This window comes from Lathamus discolor, chromosome 11 (genome assembly GCF_037157495.1).
Source record: "Lathamus discolor isolate bLatDis1 chromosome 11, bLatDis1.hap1, whole genome shotgun sequence".
NCBI classification, from domain to species: domain Eukaryota; kingdom Metazoa; phylum Chordata; class Aves; order Psittaciformes; family Psittacidae; genus Lathamus; species Lathamus discolor.
This window is the reverse complement of record NC_088894.1, coordinates 8,284,123-8,310,847: the sequence shown is the minus strand read 5'-3', so window position 1 is coordinate 8,310,847 and position 26,725 is coordinate 8,284,123. Positions and strand designations below refer to the sequence as shown.

General features: G+C 40.8%; 1 protein-coding gene across 3 annotated transcripts in view; it reads left to right on the top strand.

The window, feature by feature from the left end:
- The window catches only part of BCAS1 (brain enriched myelin associated protein 1), a 52,905-nt gene extending 35,424 nt beyond the window's left edge, over positions 1–17,481 (top strand). For 2 of the 3 annotated variants that reach the window (XM_065691686.1, XM_065691688.1), the window contains 3 exons: positions 1,462–1,629; positions 10,743–11,009; positions 16,444–17,481. In XM_065691686.1, the coding sequence (XP_065547758.1) occupies positions 1,462–1,629; positions 10,743–11,009; positions 16,444–16,518 (510 nt within the window). In that variant the 3' untranslated portion in view covers positions 16,519–17,481. Of the gene's footprint in view, positions 1–1,461; positions 1,630–2,958; positions 3,045–10,742; positions 11,010–16,443 lie in introns of those variants that run through there. The other variant, XM_065691689.1, reaches the window with a different exon arrangement.
- Positions 17,482–26,725: the final 9,244 nt, after the last annotated feature.

Sequence of the window (26,725 nt, the reverse complement as noted above, 5' to 3'; positions counted from 1 at the left end):
AAGTATGAATTTATGCGTGAGTTCCTGTAAGTGCATGTAAAAACTGTGAGCTATCATTCTGATCTTTATTTACAGCAGTTCTTTCCTTTAGTAACCATAATATACAGTTCAGCTGTAACTGTGCTGTATTTTTAAGCAGCAGTATGTGTTGAAATGCCAATACCTAGGGTAACTGCTTCTGTTTTGACTCAGTATTGGAGGTATAGGTTGTAACATATCCTGCTTTTATAATGTTCTGCACCTTTCTGTAACAGGCTGCCAAATGATCAAGGGCTTGCTCCAGGTCAAATTACCTTGTCATTAGCATAATAGCTTCTGTTTATGGCAGAAGGGAAGATATGCCTTTACACAGTTACAGTGGCATGGGAATTAATTAGTGGTTCTTGAGGGCACAGAAGAATGTTATTTACCAGGGCAGTGTAGTCAGCTAAGGAAATGCCTGTGCAGCCTCCTGCCCAGTTGTGCCTCCACCTCCTACGGCAGCAATGTGCCTCCTGCTCACGTATTCTGCTCTGCACAGGTCTTGTCTGGTTAAACACGTTCAGCGTTCCCAGGATAGCCTTGAGAGGGCTGTGGAATGAAACGTGCAGGAGATTAATCAATAAATCTTATGGGGATCCATATTTCAGAGGAATGTACACACTGCATGCCTCTGGTTGAAGTGCTGTTTTAATAGAAGGAACTTTCCAGTAATTCACAAAGGCTCAGTGGGACCCAAAATCCTTCTATAGAGGCAATGTTGCTGAGTACCCACCAGCTTTTCTTGAACTCAAATGAGGGTCAGCACTATCAAAGAGGGTGACTGTGACCCAGGGGATTAGGTGAAGTAATAGATGAGCTACTTAACTACCTTGTACCTCAAGAAGTCATTTATATCTTTACAACTGGGTATAGGGGCTAACGCGAATGCAGCCAGCCTGGGAACGCCGTTGCTGGTATGTTCTGTATATCACCAAGAAGGGTGCTAAACAGTTTTAACAATGTCCATGGTGTGTTTTAATTAATCCCATTTGTGTTCTTGTGTGCAAGCTCCAGGGTGTGATCTTTCTCGTATTTACCAGTTTTGCCTGAGTGGCATCTACTCAGGGAACATATTACTGTATGTAATTTCCTTTGTATTTTCAGCTGTAATCAAAGATTAATGACTGTGTTTGGGATCTGGCACTGCAACTCGGGAAAGCCTATTTCTTCAGTATAAACAAGAGCTTAAAATCCCACCAGCCTATATAAATGCCATTTTCAGTAGGGATGAATCGAGTTCCTGAAGAGACACATACAGATAAGAGTGAAGCTGACAACGCTTTTGTGCCACACTTGTTAGCGATGTACCAACATATTGCACTGCTGCAGGACTTTGGTTGTAACCTCCTTTAAAAACCAAAACCTCACTGATTAGGCCTGAATTTTATTACATTTTATTTTTCCCCACTCTCTTATTATTTACCAAAAAACCAACCCCAGAACACATCGGAAGAAGCGGAGATGGTAAGCAATGAGAAAGCAGACATGTCTTCAGAACCAGCGGCTCCTGACAAGGATGACAGTAAGAACCCAGAAGCCGCAGAAGTGAAACCCAGAAGAGAAGAAAGTAAAACCCCCAAAGCAAACCTGAGGAAGTTTTTTAAACTGGTAAGCAAGCAGTCTGTTTTAAGAGTTTACAGCGATGTGTGTGCTGCGAGGACGGGTAGTAATTCTTCACATCTCTTGAAAAGCCGTGTCACGTAGCGTGCTGCAGCAGAGCTATGCCTGTACTGCCGCCGCACCTTCCCCCGCCGCCATTTTTGCCCCCCCCCGCCGCCATTTGCCCCCCGCCCTGTGGCCGCCGCCGCCCGTGCCGCGTTCTGCATCTCCCTCTCGTGGCTCGGCCGGGAACAGCCCCGGGGCTCCGCGCTGGCCCTTTCCCCCCGCGAGGTGGCACAGGGCGGCCCGAGCGCCCTGAGCCGCCCCGGAAGGCTTCCGCTGCCCAAACCGCTTCCACAGCGTGCTGCGAGGCCCGGGCTCGTGGAGGAAAGCGTCGCCATGAGGCACGGCAGCATGCTCCGTCCCTGCGCTGCACCTTTGTTAAACCCTGTGCTTGCCTCAGGGGTTGTATTTTCAGGCGTGGAACTTATTTTGGCAGTTTGTGTAGGTTAGCTAAGCTGCGTGTAAAAGGGTATGGTTGCTGCTTCAGAGGTCTTATATGTTAGACAGAAAATAAAGGCACAAAGTAGTATCTAGTTCTTCCCACAAGACTGGGGGGGAAAAGGAAAGCACTGGTTTGACAACATGGCTGGTGTCATCTTGTGGTTATCTGCATAAAGCTATCCTAATGGATTGGCTTTATACATATATATATATGTATGTATATGTATATGTTATATATGAACATATGCTGCTATATATGTTCAAGGCCATGTCGGACAGGGCTTGGAGCAACCGCTCTGGTGGAAGGTGCCCCTGCCCCTGGCAGTGGGTTGGAACTGGATGAGCTCAAGGTCCTTCCCAACCCAGACCAGTCTGGGATTCTGTCATTTGGATACAGATGACAGCCAGACAGTATTACTCAAAAGAGTCTAGAGAAGTGGCCAAGAAAGAAAATAATCCAAGTCCAGAATTAACGCTTCTCTGATTAAAGTTGCCCTTGAGGATTTCTATAGCAATTGATCTATTTTGGCAAAGTTTACAAATATGTATGAAAGATTCCTATTTTTAATCAATACCGGGTTGTTTTCAGGGAGTTTTATTATGTGGGTGTCAGAGTAGCCTATACATTAAAATGTGGAAAGCGTAGTTTCTTACTAAGCATTGTAATAAATAGTGCAGCTGCGTAGCTCACAGGTATATCTGGTACATGCAGCTGTGAACAGCCACCTTGTCAAAGGTTAAAAGTCCTGAGTCAGATCATAGAAGGTACATGCAACAACCCAAATGCTGATTTGTTTTTCATTTCCCAAAGATTGGTGTTTCTTTTATTTTCAGGTTTTTGATAGCCCACCCCACAATGGGTACATTTACTTCTTTGTTCTTCAGAGTTACTTTATTACATAGTCACCGGTGTATCTGAGGATCCAAGCTAAAATTCTTTATATCAATCAAGAATTATGCACCCAATGTGCCTTTAATTCCACACAAAACTTTACAAAATCAGTCAGTTTAGGAAAATCTCAACCTTATTCCTAAATCTCAGGGGACTTGTGGTCATCCTGCATAAAGGCTTGTCACCACGGCACGTGCCAGGCATGCAGAAGCTGATTCAGGAGCAATGCATATGAAACCCTCATGTCTGTGGCAACCGTGACTTCAAATCATGTCACCCTACCAAAAAAACCAGCACAGATTAAAACAAATAAAGCTGTTCCACACCCATCTTAGTCACCATGGAAGAAAAAAGAGCTGTGTTAAAAGTAGTAGATGTAAAACAATGCTCTGATCAGAGCAGGGGTTTAATCCAGATTTTGGCCTAGAAAGACAGAACTGGTATGTAGGCAAACATCTGCTTACGTGGGAAACAGAACTGTATTAACAGTGGAACTGGTTTTGCAGCTTTTTGAAGCCTTTAATATTTGTTTGCTCTGCTTTTGGCTATCAATTCCAAACAGATCGTGGATTATTTCAATGTATTTATTGTCCTTGAAGTATGTCATGCTGTTTCCTCTGAATAACTTTGGGATTACGGGATCACTGCCATGCTGTTGCGTGCAATCAGAACTACGTAGCTGCTCTACAGCTTTGTGCTGACTGGATAGTCAGTACGTCCAGTTCCTAAGGCAGGCAGAAGGATTCTGAGCCACTGCTAAACTAGCTTCTGTAAAGCTTTCGAACTAGTGGTGAGTGCTGAAAATGCATGAAATGTTTAAGACTCCAACACAGGCTTGATTTTCTCACAAGGAAAAGCAAAGGAAGCAGGACTTCTTTGATAATACTTTGTTGTTTAATACCCATTCTGGCAGTAGGCAGAGTACTGCTCTGGCTGCTGAAAGGGATTGACGTTTAATTTCACATTAATACGATTGTTTACTGGGTTTCTCTTCTGCCTGCAGAAGATTATCCCAAGGTGTTCTGGTAACATCCACAGTTAGGTTACATAGGTCAACCACTCAGGTGCCTAAGAAAAGGTAGCTTATTTTCTTCTTGGGATCCAAGACTGGGACTCAGAAATTAAATTTAATTCTACTTCAGTCTATTGTGAGCCTCAGACAGTTATTCTCCATGTGCCTCAGTTTTGACATATTCTCCTCAGAGAGCACAAGCCCAGGCCGATAGCAAGTAGACATTTAGATTTACTAGCCCTGTAGTCGCCACTACTGACACAAGGATAGCCATTGTGAGAACTGGGAGTAATTTACTTTGCAAAAGGCAGTGAGTATCTCAAAGACTGCCTGCTGACTTGCTCAGTACAGATGTCTCTTTTTATTTGTGATGAATTGTTTGCAGTTGCAAAGGTCGCAAAAATCACTACTGTGATTAAAATGGAGAGGGTTAACTAATGCTATAAAAGCTGTTGGGAAATTATAGAAAATTAGAAAGTATTAGTTTAAATCCTTGTGATTCAATAAGAGATGAAGAAATAGCATAGCCACAATATCTATGCCACACCTACATGAATGTGAAATCCTATGCTTCCAAATTAAAGTCCCTCATGCCACATTAATCAAAATTAAAGAACTATCTTATTATTTATAGGGTGGGATACATTAACCCCAGTGCAGATGTCCTGATAGAAATGGCTACACCTGAGCTAGTCACCCTGAATTCTCTTTAAAAACATTGAGTAGAGGTGAGCAGGTCTGAGAGCCCCATAAGGACATGTCAGATTGTGTGAGCCCTTAAAGTCACTGTTTTTCTCCATAGAATATAAACTAAAGACCTGGGTAAGATAGATAAATAAAAAATGTCCGGTTTGAGATGTTTTGTGGAGATAGGGTGTAAAAAGGCAATTTTTACCAGAATTACCAACTGTTAACTGAGTCTGTAGCCTTTGTCCTCAGCTGGGAAGCTGACATGGTTGGTCTGAGATAGCATTGAGTATGGTCTCGTCAAATAAAATGTCCTATTCTCTGGGTTAATGAAGATGTTGCCAAGGAGAATATATCCTTCTAGAATAACAAAAAAGACCTTTTCCAAATTTCAGCAGTGTCTATGCTGGCCTGCTTGTGCACATAAGTAAACTTACACATAAGAAATAGCATTTGGAATCAAGTTAACCATTTTATGCTGTCCTGACTTAATTTTCCTTCATTATTCATGAGAATGTAGCATGTCTATTGCCTGTCCCCACTCTCCTCCATTTAAAGATATGCTGATCCACCCCTGCTGCAGAAAGCAGAAAACCCTTTCAGGAACCTTTGAGCAGCAGCAATCCTAAATGACCAGAGGCAAGGATAAGAGGTCAGCAGTGCTCTAAAGAGAAATCCTTGTGATCCTTACATATGTGTTTCACAGAAGGCAAGTGGCAAATTCGTCCAATAGTCTCTTATTTATTTTTTTAAAAAGGTGGATTACTAAAGGTTGGCTAAAATAGCCTTTTTTCTTTTTTTTTTTTTTCTGGGATTGGGTTTTTTTAGGTGGGAAATGTAACAAAGTAGTTGCTTGTTACAACACAAACTTTTTAAGGCATTTAAAGACTTACTGAAATAGAAATGCAAACTAGATCTTATCACAGTACATCTTCATACGCTCTGGACTTAGTTTCTATCCTGTAATGTTAAGATAGACCACACTGTGCTTCCCCCCCTCCATTTCTGCAACCTGTTACACAGATAAAGAGTCATGAGCATAAACATGCAAAAGGCTGAGCAGTGGCATGTTCCAGAAAGAGATTTTCCCCCACGGTTTGTGACAAGTAATGAATTGTCATGGAGTGGTTTAGTTTTCTATCGTGCTGCTGCTACGTATTGATTTCCTGCGGTTTCATAGGAAAATCAGAGACTGAAACTGGTCCTTGCAGTAATAGCATACATAGGATCAAGCTGATACTGTTGTGCTTCAAGTAACAAATCTACAAGCTGCAGAAAACCACAAATCCGCCTGATCTATCTTTAGAACAAAAGTCACATCCTTTCATTGTTTTCATTGAACTTAGGCAATGAAAAATGACATTTAAATTTGGGCACTTTGAAATCCTGGAGTTTATTTTGTGCTTTACTGCTAAGCTCTGTAGCTTATATGGTACTCAGGGGAATGCTACATTGAACTCTCTAACATGCTTTTTAATTAAAAATATACATACCATTGCTTTTGTTTCTTTTATAGCATTAATTGTAACTAAACCTCAAGCTGTCAGAAATCTTGTTTATTCATTGAGCTAGTTTTGTCAAATGGGGTTTTTCTCATTTTTAAATCTAGATAGAAACAGGGGATCATAACTTAAAAACCTATTTCAGAGTCAAAGTTTGATTGGAATGACCTGCCAGTGCTACAGCCTCAGGGTCTGCCCTCATCATCCGGGCTGGGAAAAGTGGGCACCAAGAAGATCCATTACTTCGATGGATATAGAGAGAAAGTATAAACTGGAAAACAGAAATTGGGAAAAATGGATGCTGATGATAAAATATAAAAATATATATATAAAGCTGAATGGGTTTTAATTATTCATGGAATATGCACTTAGTATGATTGTTAAATAGAAAGGAAGTCCCACTAGATCTTCTAAGACAGATTTGCCTCTGAAAAGCAAGCAAAAGCTCTTTCCTAGAAAACTACAGTGGCAGGGCTGATAGCACTGTCTTGTTTACTGCTTGCTCTGATCTCTGGTCCATGGAGACCTTGGTCATGTTTCTCAGGCCTTAAAGGAAAAATTGACTTGCAAGAGACAATCACTTCACATAGAAAAGTACAAGCAGAAATCTGCCTTGGAGATGTGGGCATTTCAAAAACATTGGAGAGTTTCTAAAATGTCTGGGTTTGGTTTAGTGTTGTAAAGAGTATCCTTACATCAAACCTTGCATATTTTGGCCTGTGTTTTCATACCGAATTAACGTCTCAAACAGGAACCCAGTGAGGAGCCCTATAATCCTTTGTCATTTTAGTCAGTGATGAAGGGACAACCAGTTTGGAAGAGGTAAATGCCTGGATATTTTCATCTTTTAGTAACAGGTTGTTGTCAGCTACTTCCATACAACTCTAGCTTTTGGAATGCAAAAGTCACTGAAACAAAAAAGTGCTACATGCTCACTGGGCTTTAAATATTTACGTATTTCATTACTTATCTATTTTTTACCTATTCATGCTATTTAATAAATTTTAAAGGGTTGCTATCAGATTTTTTAAAATAAATAATCCAGGTATGTTCCTTTTCTTAAAATAGTGCTTTTATGTTCATTTTTATTCCTGTCCCTCTTGCCGTTATTTTATTTCCCCATGTGCCTTGGCTTAGGCAATGAAACTAGATACACACAGCTGGAATTATTTTTACTTTGATTCACTTGTCTGCTGAGGAAGGGACCAATTAAATGGAAACTCTACAGATGAGAAATGGAAGTGAAAATGAAAACTGGTCACTGCGATTTAACAAAAGCCGTGAAAAGGCTTCTTATTCAGTTTTTGTTTCTTGCATTCTATGTTCATAAAAGGTAAACCAAAGCTTTGGATGTGACCTTTACAGTATGTTCTTTATGGCTTTAAAAATTATTCAGAAAAATCACATTTTCATTAGAAATACAAATATAAATGTCAGAGTCAAACCCTCATCTGTTGCAAGTCAAGGTATCCAGAATAATTGCATTTAGTAATGAGAGATAAAACACAGGTTCTGTGTATAGATACAGGGTTTCCTTTAACCTGAGTAAAACTGAAGTTGTATTGAAAACTGGCTGTTCAGAATTTCCCTTTTTATTTTCTTTTTTAATTATCAGTGAAATTACTTTCTCATTTTTCCTGTTTTCATGATGTCCTATGATAGTAAGGTTAATCTTTATGAATCATTTCTCTAAAAGCATCCAAAATATAGGTCTTGTCTTGTGACATTTATTCTTTTTGTCACACAACAACCTTATGTAAGTGACTAAGTTACAGTCCTGGATCTAGCTTTTATTGTTTCAATTAGCAGCCAATTTCCTTCCAGGCTTTTCTTAGTCAAATTAGTACTCTTTCTTCTTCTCTTGCTTGCACTGGTGTAACTTAGCACAGTTTTATTACACAGACAAGCTCAAGGCAGACTGTATCTGCTGTCGACTTTTTCCTTTTTTAGAATTTTTGTGAAATTTAGAGGGTTTTGCTCAGTTATGCTGTGGCATCTCTGGAATGCCGTGATTCTCCTTTGCTTTTCATCACTGCCATTCTGTATGCTGCAGAAATCATAACAACACTTTTCCAGAATCTGTAGAAATTTTGGGGTCTGCCCCTGGTGCTTAAAGAGCAACCTTGGATTAAAGTCTCCTGTAACATGATGGGGAAGAATACTAACCTGGTAATCTTTTTTCAGTGCCTCTGTTAACGTTGAGAGAGTAAAAACAATCTGTCAGGTGCAGATCCCTCTTTAGAATAAGAAACATTAACATTTTTTCATTATTCATAGGCTTCACTTTGTGTTTCCTGAGCTGCTCCCATCAATATAAAATATGCCAATTTCCTGCCTTTCAAAGTTAATATGAAACACCTCAGGGATTATCTGATTTGAACTTTTTTTCTTATTTTGTCTGGAAAATGTATTATGAATTACTTTTTTTTTCGAGTGTTTTGTTTGACTAACATCAAAGGCCCAAACCTGCTCACAGAAATGGTCCTGTTGCATCCAGGGCAGATTTGGCTGCAATACTGTTAACTCTCGGGTACCTACACATGTGATGAGGAAGACTTGGGTCTAATTTTACACCTGCAGAGTAAACCCGCAGATTTCACAGTGTTAATAAGAGTTATTCTGGCACCTTTCAACTCAGTCATACCCAGTTTCATAGCTGTATTTTGGGTGCTGTAGTTATTTTTGAACTACATGCGCAGATTTGCAATTGTACCAAAGAGAAACATTTCAAAAGCAAACTAAGGTAAGTGAGAGCAGGAAGGGTCTTGTCAAACTAATTGATGGGGCCGGCAACTGAGAGCTTCTCCTCAGATAGTTAAAATGAGTCAGAAAGAAAGAGGCAGAGCTAAAGTTGGGTTTATGAAGTTCTGCTTGGCCTTGTACTGGGAGAGCTCCTGCATCACTCGGACACTCAAAAGTGAATCCAGGCAGGTCTCTCTCTTCAAGCAGGTGAACAAGACACAGGTCGTGTGTGGTGTCTGTGCAGACCCAGATGACAGTTCTCCTGCAGTCTGACATTACTAAATGTGCATTAGTAAACTGTTGACACTCGGTGCCTGGCTGTGGTGTGTGGGCTGCTGATCACCCACATCTCCAGGTTTCATGTATTGTCTCCATGTAAATCCCACAGAAGTAGAGCAAAGACTAGCTTCAGGACTGTGTTTTTTTAAGCCTAAAAGCAGGCAAATCCAGATATAAGCAAATATATACCCACATATGTCTGTTCTCTGGGAAAGGACATAGTTAAATACAAGCACGTATTTTGTTGAGGACTTTAGCCTGCTGGTCAAGACTGAATGGATTAAATGGTTGCTGGTTCTGTAATTTAAATGGGGGGAGGGTTAAGATTGGGTGTGGAAGAAAAGCGAATCAAGTTAAAACAGGCCAGCAGTAGTATTGCTACCCCCTCTCATTCCTGTTTCCCCAATGTTAGAATGGCTTGAGGGTTTTTTTAATAGATATAAGAGGTGTGTTTGCATTCTGTTTCTCTGAAGTTTCTGCTTTCAGATTTTTCTCTGAAATCATGATATCTAAAATTGCTTTTGTTTCTAAGGAAAGCTAAGCTTGTCATGTAAGCGTATAACCTTCTGCCTCTAGAATGCCAAATATCTCAAGACTAATGGTAAAATCCCCAAAGTAAAATTATACAGCATTCAACTCTGAGCTGTGTTTTAAGGGCAGATGTAAGATTTCCAGCTTTTCAACATGGCAAATTTATGTGCTATTTTAATTATTATGTTAATAAATAAGGCAGTATAATTTTTTGCCTAAGAAAAACAGAAAATCCCATTTGCAAACAGATTTCCTATTAAAACCATACCTAGTCACTTGCAGTGACAGTTTAATTGTCTCATCCTTTGTTTGCCATATACAGTTTTTCTCCTGTCAACTTCAAACATATCCCTTACTTCTCTGAGTTTCAGAATCTTTTCTTTTACTATAAACAGCTGCTCTGTCATTGTGTTTGTCTGTGGAATATTTGCTATCTCTTCTTTTGTACTTGTAGGTGAAATGATGCTGTGACCTTCCATAGCCAAACCCAGTGTTAATGTTTTGGTGGAGTGCTGCAGTTTTATAGAGGAGTTGATTTTTATCTTTTGCTTTATGGTGTCTTTAATTTCTTTCTTTTGCCTCGCGAATTTTTCCCTTGCACTTTTTGAGTGTTTTCCACAGCCTGGGATGCAAAAGCGGGGGGAATCTCAGTTGGCAGTGCGCGCTTGTGATTCTCTGCATCTTTCCATGCTGTTCTCTGCCTCTTAAAACAGCTTCAGCATAGACATATATGTAAGTAAAGCAAGTCTATGCAGGGACGGTTTAATCCTGCAAGTAATTCTGTCGGCTCCCTGGGAGTCCTTCCCTAAGTCAAGGCTGCAGGAGTTCATCCCAAACTCTGTAAATGAAAACCTGTTGGACAGCAGGATTTCTCCCTGCCAGGTGGCCTTTCATTTTTTAATATATTTATGGATTGCCTTCCAAAATGTATACATTTCGCACTAAAAATAACCCTTGTTTGAAACTGCTTTAGACATTAAACTCTACAGAGAGGCCGGTTGCCTCAGCTGAAAGTGAACCTGTGGGCCAAAAGAGCAAAGAGAGTTCAAAAGACAAGAAGTCTACAGTGGAGCTGAGCAAGCAAAAAGGCAGCAAACAGGAAACCAGGGAGCAGCCAGACTCCAGGGAGCAGCAAGCAGCAGAGACCGACTCCATCCAGAACGGAGGAGACACTTCAAAGGAACCCTCCTTCAAGAAGACAGAGAAGAGGCAGTCACTTGGAGGGTTTTTTAAGGGCCTTGTACGTGTACTTGATCTTATCTTTCTGGTCGGTTTTCAGCTGATTTAAGCATCCAGCCTGCAAGCTGTTGCCATGTGAGATCTGTGCTTAGATGGAGTGCACCTTTACAAGCAGCTTGCAGGGCTAAAGCCAAACAACAGGAAATTTTTGGACAAAGAAAACTTGAGCCTCAGGGTACTGATTCATGGGTAGGTACTATGGGAGAACTATAATTGTTCCCACACCCCTGGTTTGGCTATGGGGATGACTCAACTGTTCCTGCAGCAGGTACTGAACCACCTACAAATTACAGTGTGTTTATTAAGGAAAAGTGGAGGTGTTGCCAGTTTACCAGAGTAACCTGCTGGCCATGAGGCTGGTTCAGCTCCTGCTTCAGAGCAGCTGGGACATCTCTGCAAGGTGAGAAATCCCGGTAAGGAAAAAATCAACATAGACCACTGGGTGGGTGGGTGGGAACCAGCATAGTGGTCACAAGATAAGCACCTCATATTATATATTATCAGTTATAGACTACTCAGAGCACACAAAAAATACACACTACTTTTTTCTTCCTGCATTTTTGGTCGCATCTTACCCTAAATTTGCTGTGTCCCCTTCACTGAAACCCGAAATGTAAATAGGAAAGAATTCAGCATGCTGAAAATCTTGAGTTTCTGTCAGGTTTGGTGTTACTGATGCAAATAGTGGTTCCTCAGAGCATTAAATAGATGGAAACTTTTTTTTCCTTGTCCATATCCAGGGGCAAGTGTAGAAACAGAAACACAGGTTAGACCTACGACTGCCACTCAAGCTTTAGCAAGAGGGCAGATTTCCATTGCTTTTTATACGTAATATAAATTTATATCTAAATTGAGTTTGCTTCTCTTTCCTCATACAACAGCAATGAATCCACAGAGCTATGGGGTCATTTTTAGCGTCTTTTGTAAACCTTGTGTGCAAACTGAGCTTCATCAGAAATTTCATGTGGCGCAAAGAAACCAAGCAGATTTGACTGCTGCCTGCAGTGGTTCCTAGTGAATTTGGCTCCCTTGAGAGACAGCTTTTTGGTTTTTCCTTCCTCACTATCTTACTTGTAAGGCTGTCAGGAGAGGAAAAGAGCCAGGCAGTCCTCCAGGTCTGAAAGAAGTCAAGCAATACAGACAGACATGGTAGTACAGATTTGAACACGAGCCCTGTTAGGACATGGGGTTATAGTTAGGCTGCTGTGCAGACCAGAATGACTCATTCAGAGGCAAATGTTTTTCCACATCATAAGAAGTGTTTAATTTGCATGCATTTCACAGAATTACTATGTATCCTACAGAGGGAGATTTGCATTACTAAAATAATTACACATTAGAAAGGGAATTAAGAAGAAAAGAAAAATAACTTTCTGCAGTTTGGATTAGTGACAGTTCACTACTGCTTTCTGCTTCAGCCCATTGTTCCGGGATAAAATCCAGTGGGGTTTTCCTGTAGTTTTGATAGAGCAAAAAAGTCCTGGAGCTCACCTGGAGTAACTACCAACTTGCACTGGCTTCCACTCTTCTTGCCGAGGGTGGTGAGGCCCTGGCACAGATTGCCCAGAGAAGCTGTGGCTGCCCCACCCCTGGCAGTGTTCAAGGCCAGGCTGGATGGGGCTTGGAGCAACCTGCTCTAGAGTAAGGTGTCCCTGTCCTTGATCTTTAAGATCCGTTACAACCCAAACTGTTTTATGATTTTTCTGAACTCAATATGAAAAAGCCAGGCTATTGTTTTATATGTACCTGTGAATGACACTAGCTGGTTGAAGTTACCAAGCACTTTGCTTTTCTCATCCTCTTTGCCTCCAAATTCTGAGAGAAATTTCCATTATGCACAACAATGTTGCATGTGTGTAACATCTGATTGATGCTCACAAGCACAATATGTAGGTGTCATATCCTGCTCTGGGTATTGGCAACCTCCCCCCAGCAGTGAAATCAGGAGTTCTGTTACTTAAACCATTTAAATTATGGTAACAGATCTCTTACATCAACTGAAGGGGAGGAAAACAGCCACATTTTTCTGTCATAGGTTATCTAGAAATGGGGCAAATGTTAACTACCTCTATTATTTCTGGAGATAATTGAGATTTGTTTCTCTAGGCCGGAGATTTGTTGAAATTGAGCACTGACAGCCTTCCTTTATCAAAGTTCTCACTATAGCCACTGTGTGAGAAGGGGTTTGTCTGTCGACAATTGCCCTTTATTTTGTATGGTGTCATTCATTCAAGTTGTATCTCCAAATCTTTCATAGAGTTTAACAATGGATACATATTTAGAATTATTCCAGAAAGGGAGATATGAGGAATTGCAAGCTAGCAAGGAAATAAGTTTTCCAGTGCAAGTTCATGAAAGGCAGACAGAGGCAGGAAAGGTGCCTCTGATTCAAAGGGTAAGAAAAAGCTTTTTGACCAAGAGAGGAGATTGTGAAGAAGTAAAATGACCACTTGGGGAGAAAAAATGCAAAATAAATGTAGAGGAAGTATAGATGTTCTGTGAGATATTTGTGCTTGCTCGAGTAATAGGCAGGCAGTTGGCTATGTAGTCTGGTCTCTTCAGTTGCAATTATAGAGGCCATTAGTATTCCTACAACTTCCCTCTCACGTTAACAGAAAATGGCACTTTAAAATGACAACAACAAATTATAGCAGTATAGCTAATTTGGTCAGTTTACTGTGCTTTTGAACTGGGAGGCAAAAAAGATGTCTTACAATAGATGATTACCTCTTTTGAATATCTCCAGAAAGAAAGAAAACCAGTTCTGCAATGCTTCTTAAAAGTAATCCACCTATCTCCTAGGTAGATCATACTAAGTCCCAAGAAGGTGCAATCATTAATCTAGAAGTATTAGAACATACACAGACCAAAGCCAGACTTTCCACTTCAAGATAACAGCTCAAATATCTGGTAACAACTCGGCTGAAATATTAAGCTTTACACTGATAAAATGGAATCAGGAGCCATTTAACAGGGGATCCAGCAGACTTTACTTGCTCACAGAACCTGTGCCTACCAAGCTCCTCCTAAATTCTGGTGAGCTATTTTAAAACCACTCTTTCCTGAATATGTTGATTCCTCTGGGAAAGGGCACATAGTGAGGATGTCATAGTGCAGGAATGCAGCTGATGAGAACACACTGCAGTCCAAGCATCTGTTCCAGTTGTGCTAACAAATGCTAAAACTCTTGATACAAATGGAGCCTCTTAGGCAAGCAAAGTGTTACCACCCAGCTGCATGGTTTTAGTACAGATTATAAGGTCCAATGGTTGTTCCTATGGTAAAAGAGATTAATTTATAAACTATATGAAATGCAAAGGTATTTAGTGAGTCTTACAAAGATTAGATTAGAAAGAAAAAGAGGGGGGAAAAGTAGGATTAATGACATTGTTTTCTGAGCTGGAATTACTCATTCTTAAGTTGTCAAAAGCTGGGAGTGCTTAGCATGTGGAAACTATTCTGACCTACTCTGATCAGAATATCTAGTATACTGACACAAGCTGGAAAAAAAATATGCTCCAATACAGTGACATTCCTGTGTGTGCACTTTAAAGTGCTCTGCCCAAGATAATATGTTCCATCTTAGCTGTCACAAATGCAGGGAACTTCCACTGCACTGAAAGGGGCTCTTCAAGGTAACTGAGGGCAAAATGTGAGCCAATGGTACCTGTGCTTCTGTATCTGAGGGCAGAGCTCGAATTTGTCCGTTAAAAGGGCAGGAACAAAGTTCTTTATTTCACAGCAGGCTTGGAAATTCCAGTTTAACAAGAATCATCAGCCAGTCTCCCTCCAAGCTTCCTGCTTTAATCAGCAACCACCTTTAAAATGGGTGCAGCAGGGAGACTGTCCTATAAGCAGATAGCATGACACCTCTGCAGTTGTGCTAAATGAGTCAAAATAAGGATTATCTCAAATGAGCTCCTCCTCCTCTACTTCTTCCTCCACCCATTTATACGAAGAATAGCAAATAGTATCATCTTGTTTCGTAGATCACTCTAGAAACGGCTTAATACCTTCATGCATCAGATGGAAACAGCTACAGTTGACAGACTCCATTACTCTTGTAAAATGGGAAATACTTTAACTAATGTGTAGTTTTTCTGGGTTGCTGGGTGAATTTGGAATGATTAGCTCATTTGGTATTGTTTGATGGATGTTAGAAATTAGTACTTTTTTCTTTTTAATGTCTTCCACTCTCTACATATAAGTGGCCAAAAAAATTTATTCTGGTCTAGAGCATCTTCCAAACTCACCATCGGTGTAAGCAGAAGCAAGCCTGTTGCCACTGAGCTGCACAAGATTACAGTTAGTTTAAGATGGGGGTGGGGGGTGTCTTTTAGTCCATTGTGATTTTTAGCTGCTCTTTTTTATACTTAGTTTTTCAAAGGTGGAAAGTTAAAAGATTATCAGTGAGGTGGAATCTGATCAGTATAAAACCCCCACTGTTTTTACTTCCCTGAAAGGGATGAGGAAGTTGAGATCTTTTAATTCTCCCAGTCTGATACAGAATAGTCCTATGGTGATCTGAAGTGATGAGTCAGGTTTCCACTGGAAAGGTACTGTGTGAGAGAACAATTCATATATGATTCTGCACAGTTCCCATTGCAGGGAATGCACACAGCAGTCACCTTTAGCTTTGTCACGCTATTTTTTCTGTTTAGCATGTAATGATTTAAGCATCTGGCTACAAACAGGATTGGTATCCTCTGCAATGTTAGTGACCTCTGAAACAGTGTTTGTGGATCCATTCTGCTGTCATGTTGTGAAATTTTCGTGGCTTCAAGGCCAGTAAAATTAGTTCAAGGCATCTTAAACTGAAGCCAAGACTTTTACTAGTCAAAAATGTAGTTGGTATAGCTACGTCTATGCATTTCATTCATCTAAGCTGGATTAGTGTCTTGAACTAGTTCCAAAACTAGAATTATATTTGTAGTGTAAAAAAGCTTTATCACTCTAACATTGTCAAATGCCTGTCATGCATAAAAGTATTTAATGTTCCTTTAACTTAGAGCAGACCAAGGCTGGCTATAATACGCTATTAATCATGCTTGAAGGACTCCTAGCATGGTTTCAGTGAACCATTTAGGCCAGAGAAATTTTAAAGTTATGCCAAAACTGTAATACTACAAGTACACAGCAACATCTCTGGTATGTTAACGCAGTTTCTAAAGACAGTTGTTTTCCATGCTGACTAGGAAAGTTATATTAAAATAATCAACACATTCAGGCAAAGTCACAAGCAGTATCTCTCTGGCATTGTCAAGGTACAGATGGTGCTCATATATTTATGCATATTAAATAAAGTGTAAATTAAGAAAAGCAAAGGTGAAATGAGTGGAAAAGATCTGGTAGTAGAACTCTTAAGACATAATCCCAGACTTAACTGTTCTGGAATGTTTGGAAATTTGTATAAATTTCTCTATCTTATTCCACAGGGTTCCAAAAGGACGTCTGATGCAGAAGTGCAAACAGATCCAGTGTCTATCCTACCTGCTGGGAAATCCAAGTAATGAATACAATTGGCTGCTGAAGGATCAGCAGCTCTCTCAGAGCAATCTTGCAGTAGGGATGACTCATTATTTTTCCTTTACATGGCTGTCATCAGATGCCTGAGGCTAAAGCAAACACTGGTGTATCATTTAAGGTATATCATTTACAGGATTTGTGCATTAGATGTTAGAAAGCAACTCTAAAGGTCATCAAGCAATGTGCAGTATATTTAAAGAAAGGTCATGTGGATGATTTTAAGTCTATAGAGGGGTGAGTAAGTAAGATTAGAAAGTGGCAGTGAATTAAATAAATGGCAGGAAAAAATGCATGTGACAAAGGAATGCAGTTTGTGCAGCAAGGCACGAGCAACAAATCCTCAACTTTAGAGAGCTTTAAAGCAGCCAGGAAAAAAAAATCCCCTTTAATAAATGTTAAATGTAAAAACAGCCAAGTCACTTTCCGTGGTTTTCAACAGAGCTGAAATTAGTAAAAAGTCTGCAGTATAATAGAATCAGTGGTTGTAAAGTCATGCTTCATATTGGTTATTAATGTAAATTAAAACGCTAAAATGCAAAGGCTCTATATGATTGAGACAACTTCTCCTTTTGCTGAGGTGGGATAACGAATTAAAAACTCTTTCAGGTTCTAATAGGAACACAAGGGGGCACCCGCGTCCCCACCGCCGTCCTAACTCCGAGGCTGTACCTACAATCCTGTTATTAATGTTTTTCAGATGATAGAAAACTTAGGTGTTTCATCAGATATTTGTTGATATCCATACTTGTAATTAACCCTAATAAAAAACAAAACCAAGGCTGTCCAGGCAGCTCCCTACTTCACAAGGCTCCTGTAATAATTGTAGTTAATAAATTTTACAGAAAGTTAAGATTTTTGTTTATTCAGCCCTGGGCTAACTTGGACAGGGAAGCGTGGGCCTGACATTTTAATCCACACTAGCATCTGAGCGATACAGTACTGTATATTTTGACCTCCTTATGATTAAATAAACAAATACTTATCCTTTCAAAAAAGAAATAATTTGCTGCTTTAATCTTAAAGTTTGTTATTTACATCCCTGCTTTCTGATGGTTGATGTGACATTAAGACATAAATCAACACATAAAAGCCCTGCCTGGGAGTGGATAGCTGTAATTCTTTATTTGAGCAAAGATTATAACTGGAAATCAAATGAGAATTCTGTAAAAACTGCAGAATTGCATTTCCAACCAGTCACAGGAGACAAGTAAAAAAGCCTTGTTTCTCTATACAAGCCATTAGGTCGTGTTTTGCACTGGCCTCTGCAAACCTGTGGACTTGGTGGCAGATGACCAAAAACTTGCTACTGCCTCTGTGTGCAGAGAGCACAGACAAAAGGTCTTTGAGTTGTAACAGCACTTTCTGTTCTCCTCCCTACCACAATGGCTCTTTCACACCATATAAAGTGATATCAATCAAGAGTGACTGCTTACAGATTTCAAACCTGATTCATAACAACCTATTTCTACATCTGTGTGGGACTGGTGACTTCTGCACATCCCCATTTATGGGGGCATGAGAGAAGAACTGGGCTTGTTATATCCAGCTTTGCTCCACAAAAAAGTCTTGGGCTTTCTCTGTACTACAGGGACATACAGCACGTAAAGTTACATACAGTGAGGCAACCACCATGGTTACATGCCAGATGTCAGGATAGTGAGTGTTACCAGAAAAGAGGAATAAGCTATCATGCTATTTGCTGACCATACTGCTGTAATTCCCCCCGTATTAAAATAGTATTTAAGCAGTTTTCAAATAAAAGTATGTGCTGGGTCATTCATTATATTATAGACTGTGTATATATGTGTAAAATCATATTACAGACAGTGTAGATATTAGTATTATATTATGGATAGATGAGGCCTTTTGTGGAAAAGAACAACTCTTCCTTAGTCCACTCCTTTGGAGCAGGTCTGCCTTAATTGAATCCTGTATTCCCGAAGCAATCAGGACTGCTGACCATGTGATTTGACCATATCACTTGGCAATGCAGCTAATTTCAGGAATCAGGAAATCCTCTTGGCAGAAAAACAAGAAAAACAGTAAGTTTGGCTGTGGATGCCCCTTATGCCACTGAGCTATTATTGCAGATGAAATAACGGGTAGTGTTGGCACTGCCTCCCACGTAGAAACTCCCCAATTTATTTGATTCCTCTCTGATAACAGGAGCAACACAAGCTTTGAAGAAGCGAATCAGCTTTCTCATAAGGCAGCAACACATGAAGCCCCAAGAGGAAGAAAGGTCTTAGGAGATGCATCCACAGTTAAGCTGAGCTTCCGCATTCCACATGCCATGTAAGAAACATAGAAGTACAGCTTTTATGTTCAGGCCCGGTAAAGATTAACAAGTCATTTGGAAATCAAAGCTCTGGAAGAGGCTGCAATCCAAGACAAAGGAAAAGAGCAGCCAAAGTAATACATTGCATTTAAACTCTGTTGTCAACAAATAAGCTCTGGTTTTATTCAGAGGATCTTTTGAGGGGAACTGAAGCAGATCAGACTGCCTCAAGGATCTTAAGGTGTGTTTCATGAGGCATTTCAGAAGAATTTTAAGAAGCTAGTGCAGTCTCATAAATATAAAAATCCCAGGGAATGGATTAAATAGCTACTTTTTGTGTGAGAAATGCTTCCCTCCCATGGCTGTCTCCAGGATGAGCCCTTAGTGGGCGAGCTGGCTCACTATCCCAACATGGAAAATGGAGCAGCTCCGCAGCATGCTGGGTACCGTAGGTTTTTATAACCTGAAAGCAAATGATCTCCCATGAAAGCATATCTGAGCTCACTTGTTCTGTCCAGGTGTTTAGCTGCACTGCAAGGTTTCTACAGATAACTCCTGGCAGAACTGTCTGCACTGGCTCTTACACTGCACAGCCCCCCTAGAACAATGTGATTTCCAGTACTAAACATTCAGCCCATTAATTGTGTGCATAACCCTCAGCTAATAACCAGCACTCACAGAACAGGTAATTGCACTTTAGCAGCCATCACTTATTTGGCGTAAGCTTTGTCTACAGACCCTTGCCAAAAAAAAACCAAAACAACCAAAATCCTGGTGGTTTTTTGGTCTGCCCTGACCACTGCTTGTCTTCTGCTGTTGTGGAGGGTGGGTCTTTGAGGGGGTCCTGCTGGATTCCCTGCCCAAGTCCATCACCAGGGCTGGGACCATTACCATGACCAGGCACATCACCACCACCAGCCCTGTCTCTTCCTCCAGCTGATGCCTGGCCTGAAGTTTCCTGTCCCTGTCCCCAGGGTGGGCAGGGGGACTGCCACATTTCCCCCCACATTTTAGGGCACAAAGGGAAACTGAGGCAGTGCTGAATATTGGGCCTGGTGTGTGACTGTGCTCAGGAACAGTAGGTTTGTGATGGCCACCATGATGCTGCCTAGCTTTTCTCTGCTGGGAATGCTGGGGCCTGTTGATGGCTGCAAAATAGCCACAAAGTGTAAGTAATCACTTAGGGGACTGCAGAAGAGGCCTCACCACATGCATGAAGCGTTGCTCTGAAGGCTGACGGCAGAGCAGCTGGCTGGTGTGTGTGTGGGCAGCATCCCACCTCCATGCCCCATGACATCCACATGCTCTCAGGCCCCTTCAGCCTCCTCCACCCACTGCTCCTGCGCCAGCTAAAGCCAGGGGGGGGCTGCCAAGGAGTTTCTGTCCCAGCTCCTGCAGAATATATGCCTGAAAATATCATAATTACACTCTTCTTCCTGTATAACAGGATCTTCCGAGGTTCCTGTGAGCCGCCTGTCTGCTAAAAGCATTTGTGCTGTTGAATGACGTGTATCTATCAATCACAGTGCATTTGAACACCTCTGAGAGTATATAGAAAGCACAGACTTTCTCCCTGTTGACCATGCTAGACCTATATCTACCCTCAGCATGGTGTTAAGCTGGAGAGGTGCGAATCTGATTAAGATCTTGCCCCTTGTAAGTACAAGATTCTTCACTTTAGGCCATGAGGGGTCAGTCTGCTTACACTTGAGACCAGTGTTACATGAGGGAGTAACAAAGCTGCTTCCAGGGTTTGTGTGTTTCACATTGCTGGCTCTGCACCCAGGGCTTAGAACATGTTTTAAGACTACCTTAATATCTTTTTATATGTAAATGTTTACAGCTGGCTTTGAGGCAGCTTATGCCACAAAATCCATGGTTTCATACATAGAAAAGATAGCATGGCAGAAGACAAACAGAAAGGGTTAGTGCACAGATGAGTTGTGGCTGTGGGAACTGACCCCATTTGTGAGGTTAAAGATGGAATAGCTCTAGCTTCAGTATACTCATTTGGGAATAACAGTGAAGAATCCGGATTTGCTACAGACTCCACCTCTTCTGGATAACACACCCAGGTCTTTACTGGCAACTTCAGCAGTTTAGTAGTTCTGAGAACACAAAAACAGGAAATTCTGCAGCAGTCTTGACGGAGGCTGAAGATGAGTATAAATTCCTTAAAGACTGTATTCTTTTCTGAAAACAAATTATCAAAAGCCTTGCAGATGAATAAAACTCTTATCAACACTCTTTGCTTTTACTTAATCATTTCCTATTAAGTTTGTCACCTACTAAACTGCATAGGAAAACAGCCTCCTGCACAGGAAGCATTAGCGATTTGAGTTTAAACCGGAAAGGTATAAAGTCCAAATTCCTTCTTTATCACATCCCACTGTAAGCAGGTGATGCAGCATTCCACAATACCCCTTCACCTACCTTTACACAGAGTAGGAGTAAGGTTCTTTATGATTATTGTAATGATAAAGACAGACCCTGGACACAATCTTCAGGACATTCAAAACGTTGTTGAAGTACTTCATAAATTTTAAGGATATTTGTGATTACTTCATTAGAGCTGTTTGGAAAACAGAAAGGAAGTGAAGATTAAGCTGCAGAGTTTTCACTTTTTTTTTTCTGTCATCAGTTTCTAGTCAGTTGGAAAATAGACTCTTAGTTGTTATAAACTGAAATTGTATTATTGACTAAATGAGTTTGAAGTAACCCAGTACGTTGAGGCACTGTCATCACGGGAAGCTTGCTTTTTGCAGCTTTTGAGCACTGGCAGTGGCTGTCATAAATGGAAGAGAACTGCTTGGGAAAAATTTGCTTGTAAAATTGAGCTTGCCTCTGAAGCAAGCTTTCTTCTGTTTTTTCTTTAACACTGATTCACAGTATTGGAAAAGCGTGTAATTATCAACTGCCCTGTTCCTACACAAATAGATTATATAAGCCCTGATAAGCAGAAGACTGATAAAATAAGAACATATGTCTGTCTGGTAGAACTGAAAATCTTCCTATCACTCATTCACTGCAGAAAGCCCAAATCAAAACACTGCTGTCACGATTCCTCCGCAGGCAGGTTGTCACAGAGCGCTGCACGCAGGGAGCAGCTCCCTTCAAGGGCATAAACAGAGGAGGGCTTGGAAGAAAGAGTGGGATTTTGCCAGCAGCTGGCTTCAGCCTCCACCTCTGTGGGCTGGGAGCGAGCGTGGGGTAACCGGGCAGTAGGCAGCGCTGTAATCACTGCTACAATGCCCGGCTTGTAAGAACAGCAAGAGCTTAGCTTGCAGATGTCCTGCTGCCTGCTTCAGATCCCGTATCTTTTCCTTCTCAAAGCCTTCTTACTCATCCTCTGCGTAGGAGACCATAAATTCCTGCCTCTGCATAGCTTGTGCTATTTCTAGTAAATATACGAACATAGGTGCTTGTTGCCACCATTCTGGAGGTGACGCCACACTATGTATGAATGCACATCATGCTTCGCTGCTGAGAAGATCAGGTTCATATAAATATCCAGATAAATAGATATCTGGTGAGTTCCTAAAGCCTGGTGATTCTTACTGGAAGTACTATGGGAGACTTGCAGAAGTAAACCTGTATTAGCTGTTCACTAAAGTGTTTTACAGCCTTGGGTATTTATTTCTGTAAACTAAAATCCCTGGGTGTGACCTGAGGTGACTGAAAGGTGTCCTCTCCCTCAGGTGCCAGCAGAATAGAATAACAAGTAGGTAGAGACAATAACCACTTAAATGCCTGCAGCACAAATTAGCAGGCGTCCTTCATCAAATTCAGTAATTAAAGCTAGACAGCTTCAATAGCACCTATTTACTGACACAAAATGTATGTCTACATTCAAATCTGGAATCATGGAGCAGAATCTGGTCTTGGGTGTTCTGGAATCAATTCCCTGTAGCCAGGAACCCACTAACAGTGTACACAAGAAGCATTTTGGTGATTGCAGCTAAGTGCCTGCAACTGTGTTAGCAGCACACCCCTGCCGGAGACACCAGCTACACACATTTAATTCCAGTGTGACTAAATCCACACTAAGGCTTTTATCAATGTTGTGACTGTACTTGAAAATCATTTTTGGCTCTCTTCTTCCACCCTCTCGCCTCCATGCAATGCTGTCAGTAAAAATGCCAAGTAAAGACTAGGTTTTGTTTCCTTCAAGCTGCTGTTGCAGTGGTGTCTGAAGGTCCCACAGAGACCTAGCAAGGGTTAATTACCGCAGTGGGGTGAGTGAGCCCAGTTGGTTTTCATATATGAGTTGCTGAGATGGCTTAAGCTGCATTGAAAGGAAGTGGGAAGATACAGCCAGCACATCAGCTGCTAGAAGAAAGAAAGGCCAGGGTCTGACCAGACCAGGTACGAGCTGTGTGTTACTGAACCACCCCTTGGGTAGACAGGCCATCATGGTATTGTTTTGTTGTCTTTTCAATCTGGAGCATGTACTCAGCCTTTCATGTGGGGTCTACTCATGGCCTTCAAGGAGACACCAGTCCTTGATAAACTTCTCTGGGTTGAGCCTCCTCTGGCATTTGTGGTATGGTTTGTGTGGAAAGGCCGTGGCAGTAGCTTAGCTGAAGCCCTTTCGGAAGCGTTGCACACCCATAGCCCAGTGAAGCAGTACACTCTCCCAGTTTTTTGTTAGAAGCCTAAATGTGGATTTAGCCACCAAACTTCAGCCCTGAAAACATAAACAGCTTTGACCTCCGTCAATATTTATTTTAAGGCTAATGGCAATGACTGAAGCCCAGAATTACATAGGAACATTCATCACAGAAATAACAAGCTTACTTTTTAAAGTTGCCTTTCCCTGTGAAATGTGCTGGTGTTCTCTAAGTAGGGGATATGTCACTTCCAAGCCTCACTGAGACAGTGGAGCAGGACTTGAGTATCCTGATGAGAGAGTGATGGTGGGTTTTGGCACATTAGCATCAGAAAGCCTGCCTTTGCTAGACAGAATGAAATATTGTTTCTTGGGTTAATTTTGGGAGGGATTGTTTTGGGTTTTTTGTTTCTTTGCTTTCTCAACAAGCAAAAATCTCTACCTAGCTTGGTTGTTGCAAAGAGGTTTAGAAACAGTGCGAAAGGAGCCAGAAGTCTGTGGTGTGATTAGAGCATGCAGGAGATGTGGCGTGGTGAGGGTTAAGGCAAATCTGCCTTCTTTCATTGCCCCATGTCACTGTGTCAGTCATGATAGCTGACCTGCAGTGATGTAATATAATATGGACACTGAGGCTTTTAACAAATGTCACTTTGAAACAAAGCATGTGCTTTTAGAGAAAGTTGTTTGTTTTAACAGAACCCAAAATTAAGCATTCATCATTTTGTCTCCTGTAAAGTATATTGTTCTAGCTTGGCGAAAACTGAAATTAAACCATATGCTAAAAGTAGAAGAATTTTTAAAAATTTAGTCTCTTTCATCAAGTCTGTGCCTCATTTTTCTAGCTTCAAGAGAAAAAAAAACTAAAAGTAATTGCTGTAGACAGGGTAAAGATGGTAGTTACTATTCCTAGTCCATTACACAAGAGTAGGTGCTTTCAAGTTCTTGGAAGCAAACATTGTACTAAAATTACTACTGGTTACTGGCAGAATTACTTGTAAATGTCTATATTCTAGGATGGAAATAGTATTTAGGGTTTTGCAGAAAGTGTTCCTTAAGTTTTTGTTCACAGATGTATCTTTGTTCTTATGTACACACATTTGCCAAGAATTTCCTAAGCAACTAATGATTATGCATGCTTCAATTTTGGGCTATTTGGCTTGTAGCTTCTCAATGAACTTAACCTTTCATGAATGCTGATTCTTTGGTGGTGAGACATTGTAAAGGTCACCCCAAATTGACATTATTAGCATGCTTTCAACCTTCTCATTTGTTTTGCATTTACTTCCTCCAGTTGACTCTTCATGAGACTGTAGTGTTAGTTCCTGTTAGAGTTGAAAAACATGATGTTAGTTTGGACCTGACATTGTAAGCTTGGGGACAACTTTCATTTTTGATGAATACTTTTTCATGTTTTCCGGATCAAAATTGTATTGTCAGACACCATGCATTGATCACATTTATCTAAGTACTTTTCTGTATCTGACTTCCTCTTAATGCATTTAGTTGATCTTTCTTCTACCAACAACAGAACATGAAGTATTGAAGTACTTCTGAACGATTTCAGTTTGCAGTCTGAGATAATCAACAGGGATGTGAGTAATCAGGTTGTTATCACCAACAAACATCCCGTGTATTTAAAGTGAGATCTTTATTCCAGTTGTTAGTCTGAGTTGGATCTTGCTGTTAACTGTCTGAGGAAGAAAATAAATTCTGGCTGAAAAATCACTTTTTGCAAGTTAATGCAATGTCTACCTTCAAAATAGACAGCTCCAGTAAGATAATGCATTATTATTCTTTCACCTATTTGTACTTCATAGATGTAATTGGGCTTCCTTACATTAAAGCCAGGAATAGAGAAAGCAGTGGCCCAACAGAGGAGGGGCTTGTGAGTTGGGGTGGGAGCAGCATCGGTCACCCTTAGGGCCTTTCCCTGTTGATGGCTGTTTTCCTTGTAGCCTCCTCAAAGTACAGCATGAGACAGATGGAGGCCTTATACACCACTACACCACTTCTCTTAGAAGAGCCAAAATGAAGAGCTGCTCCTGGAACCTTCAGAATCTGGGACTTCCATGCCAAGTGGAAGACCCTGAAAAGTACAGGGACAAGCCAGGCTCTTCTCATAATAGTATGCAAGGATCATGTGAAAAGACAGCTCATGTATGTATTTAATTTCACTTTTCCCAGTGTATATTACCCCTGAGACATTCTTCTACAAGGCAGGTTTGGTAACTGTCTCCAGGGGACAATGTTTCCAGCCTCACCATAGCCCTGTTTCACATGTGGTTATTGTTCAAGTGAGATGTGTCCACACTTGGGCAAAATAGACTTTTTCTTCCTTTTTTTTCTTTTTATTTTTCCTTTTTTTCTTTCCTGTTGCATTTGGTGGGATATTTAACTTTCATTATCAGAACTAGTCCTGAGATGTTTATGATTTAATATCCGGCCCATGAGGACGTTTAGACTTGGGCCAGATGATGAACACTATATAAAAGCGAATGTTGCTGCACTTTGTAAAGCATCAGCTCAGGTGGAAAATGGAAGGTGTGAAAAGGGAGGTGCTCACAATGAAATGGACTGCAAATAAGCTGCTGCAGAACCATATGCACAACCTGTTCTCAGCAGTAAAATGTTAAAGATGGAGCAGATAAAACAATCCTTGGTATGAAAATAAGATTACCGCTTTCATGCGTGTGTATTGGCACTGCAGCCCTTTCCACAGATGGACACTATTAAAGGCAGTAATCAAATATCAACATGTGTTTCATACAGAAAGAGACCCTAAGCTAACTGGCTAGCAGGAGAAAGTTTGTCTTGATTTATATCTGTATCAGAAAGGTGACCAGGATTTTAAGGTGTTTTAGGCTGATACTGTGTGGCTGATCTGGTGGTCATATTGGGAACTAGATCTTACTTCAAGTTCCAGTCTAACAAAAGCATAATACATGATTTTTGTTTTGTTTTGTAGGAAAAAGTATAATGCATGAACCTTATTTCACACAAGGCCTTGGCACCGTTTCTGGTGTGTTTAAACCTGTGCTAGGATAATATAGATGTCAAAAACTGAATTGCTTGTACTCTAATTAAATTGGTATACATTAGGATTACCTAAAGTGAATTTAGCAGAATGCAGAACAGGCAATGCTGCAAATCTTGAGTGGTGCTCGTCCTCTCCCAGTAGGATAAATATTGCAGCTACTTACTGAACCACTTGGATTATGACATTTCTGAAACGGATTCTGGACACAGCAAGGGAAAAAGGACACTGTACACATATTTGGAATAGTCACATCAGTCTTCCAGTGAG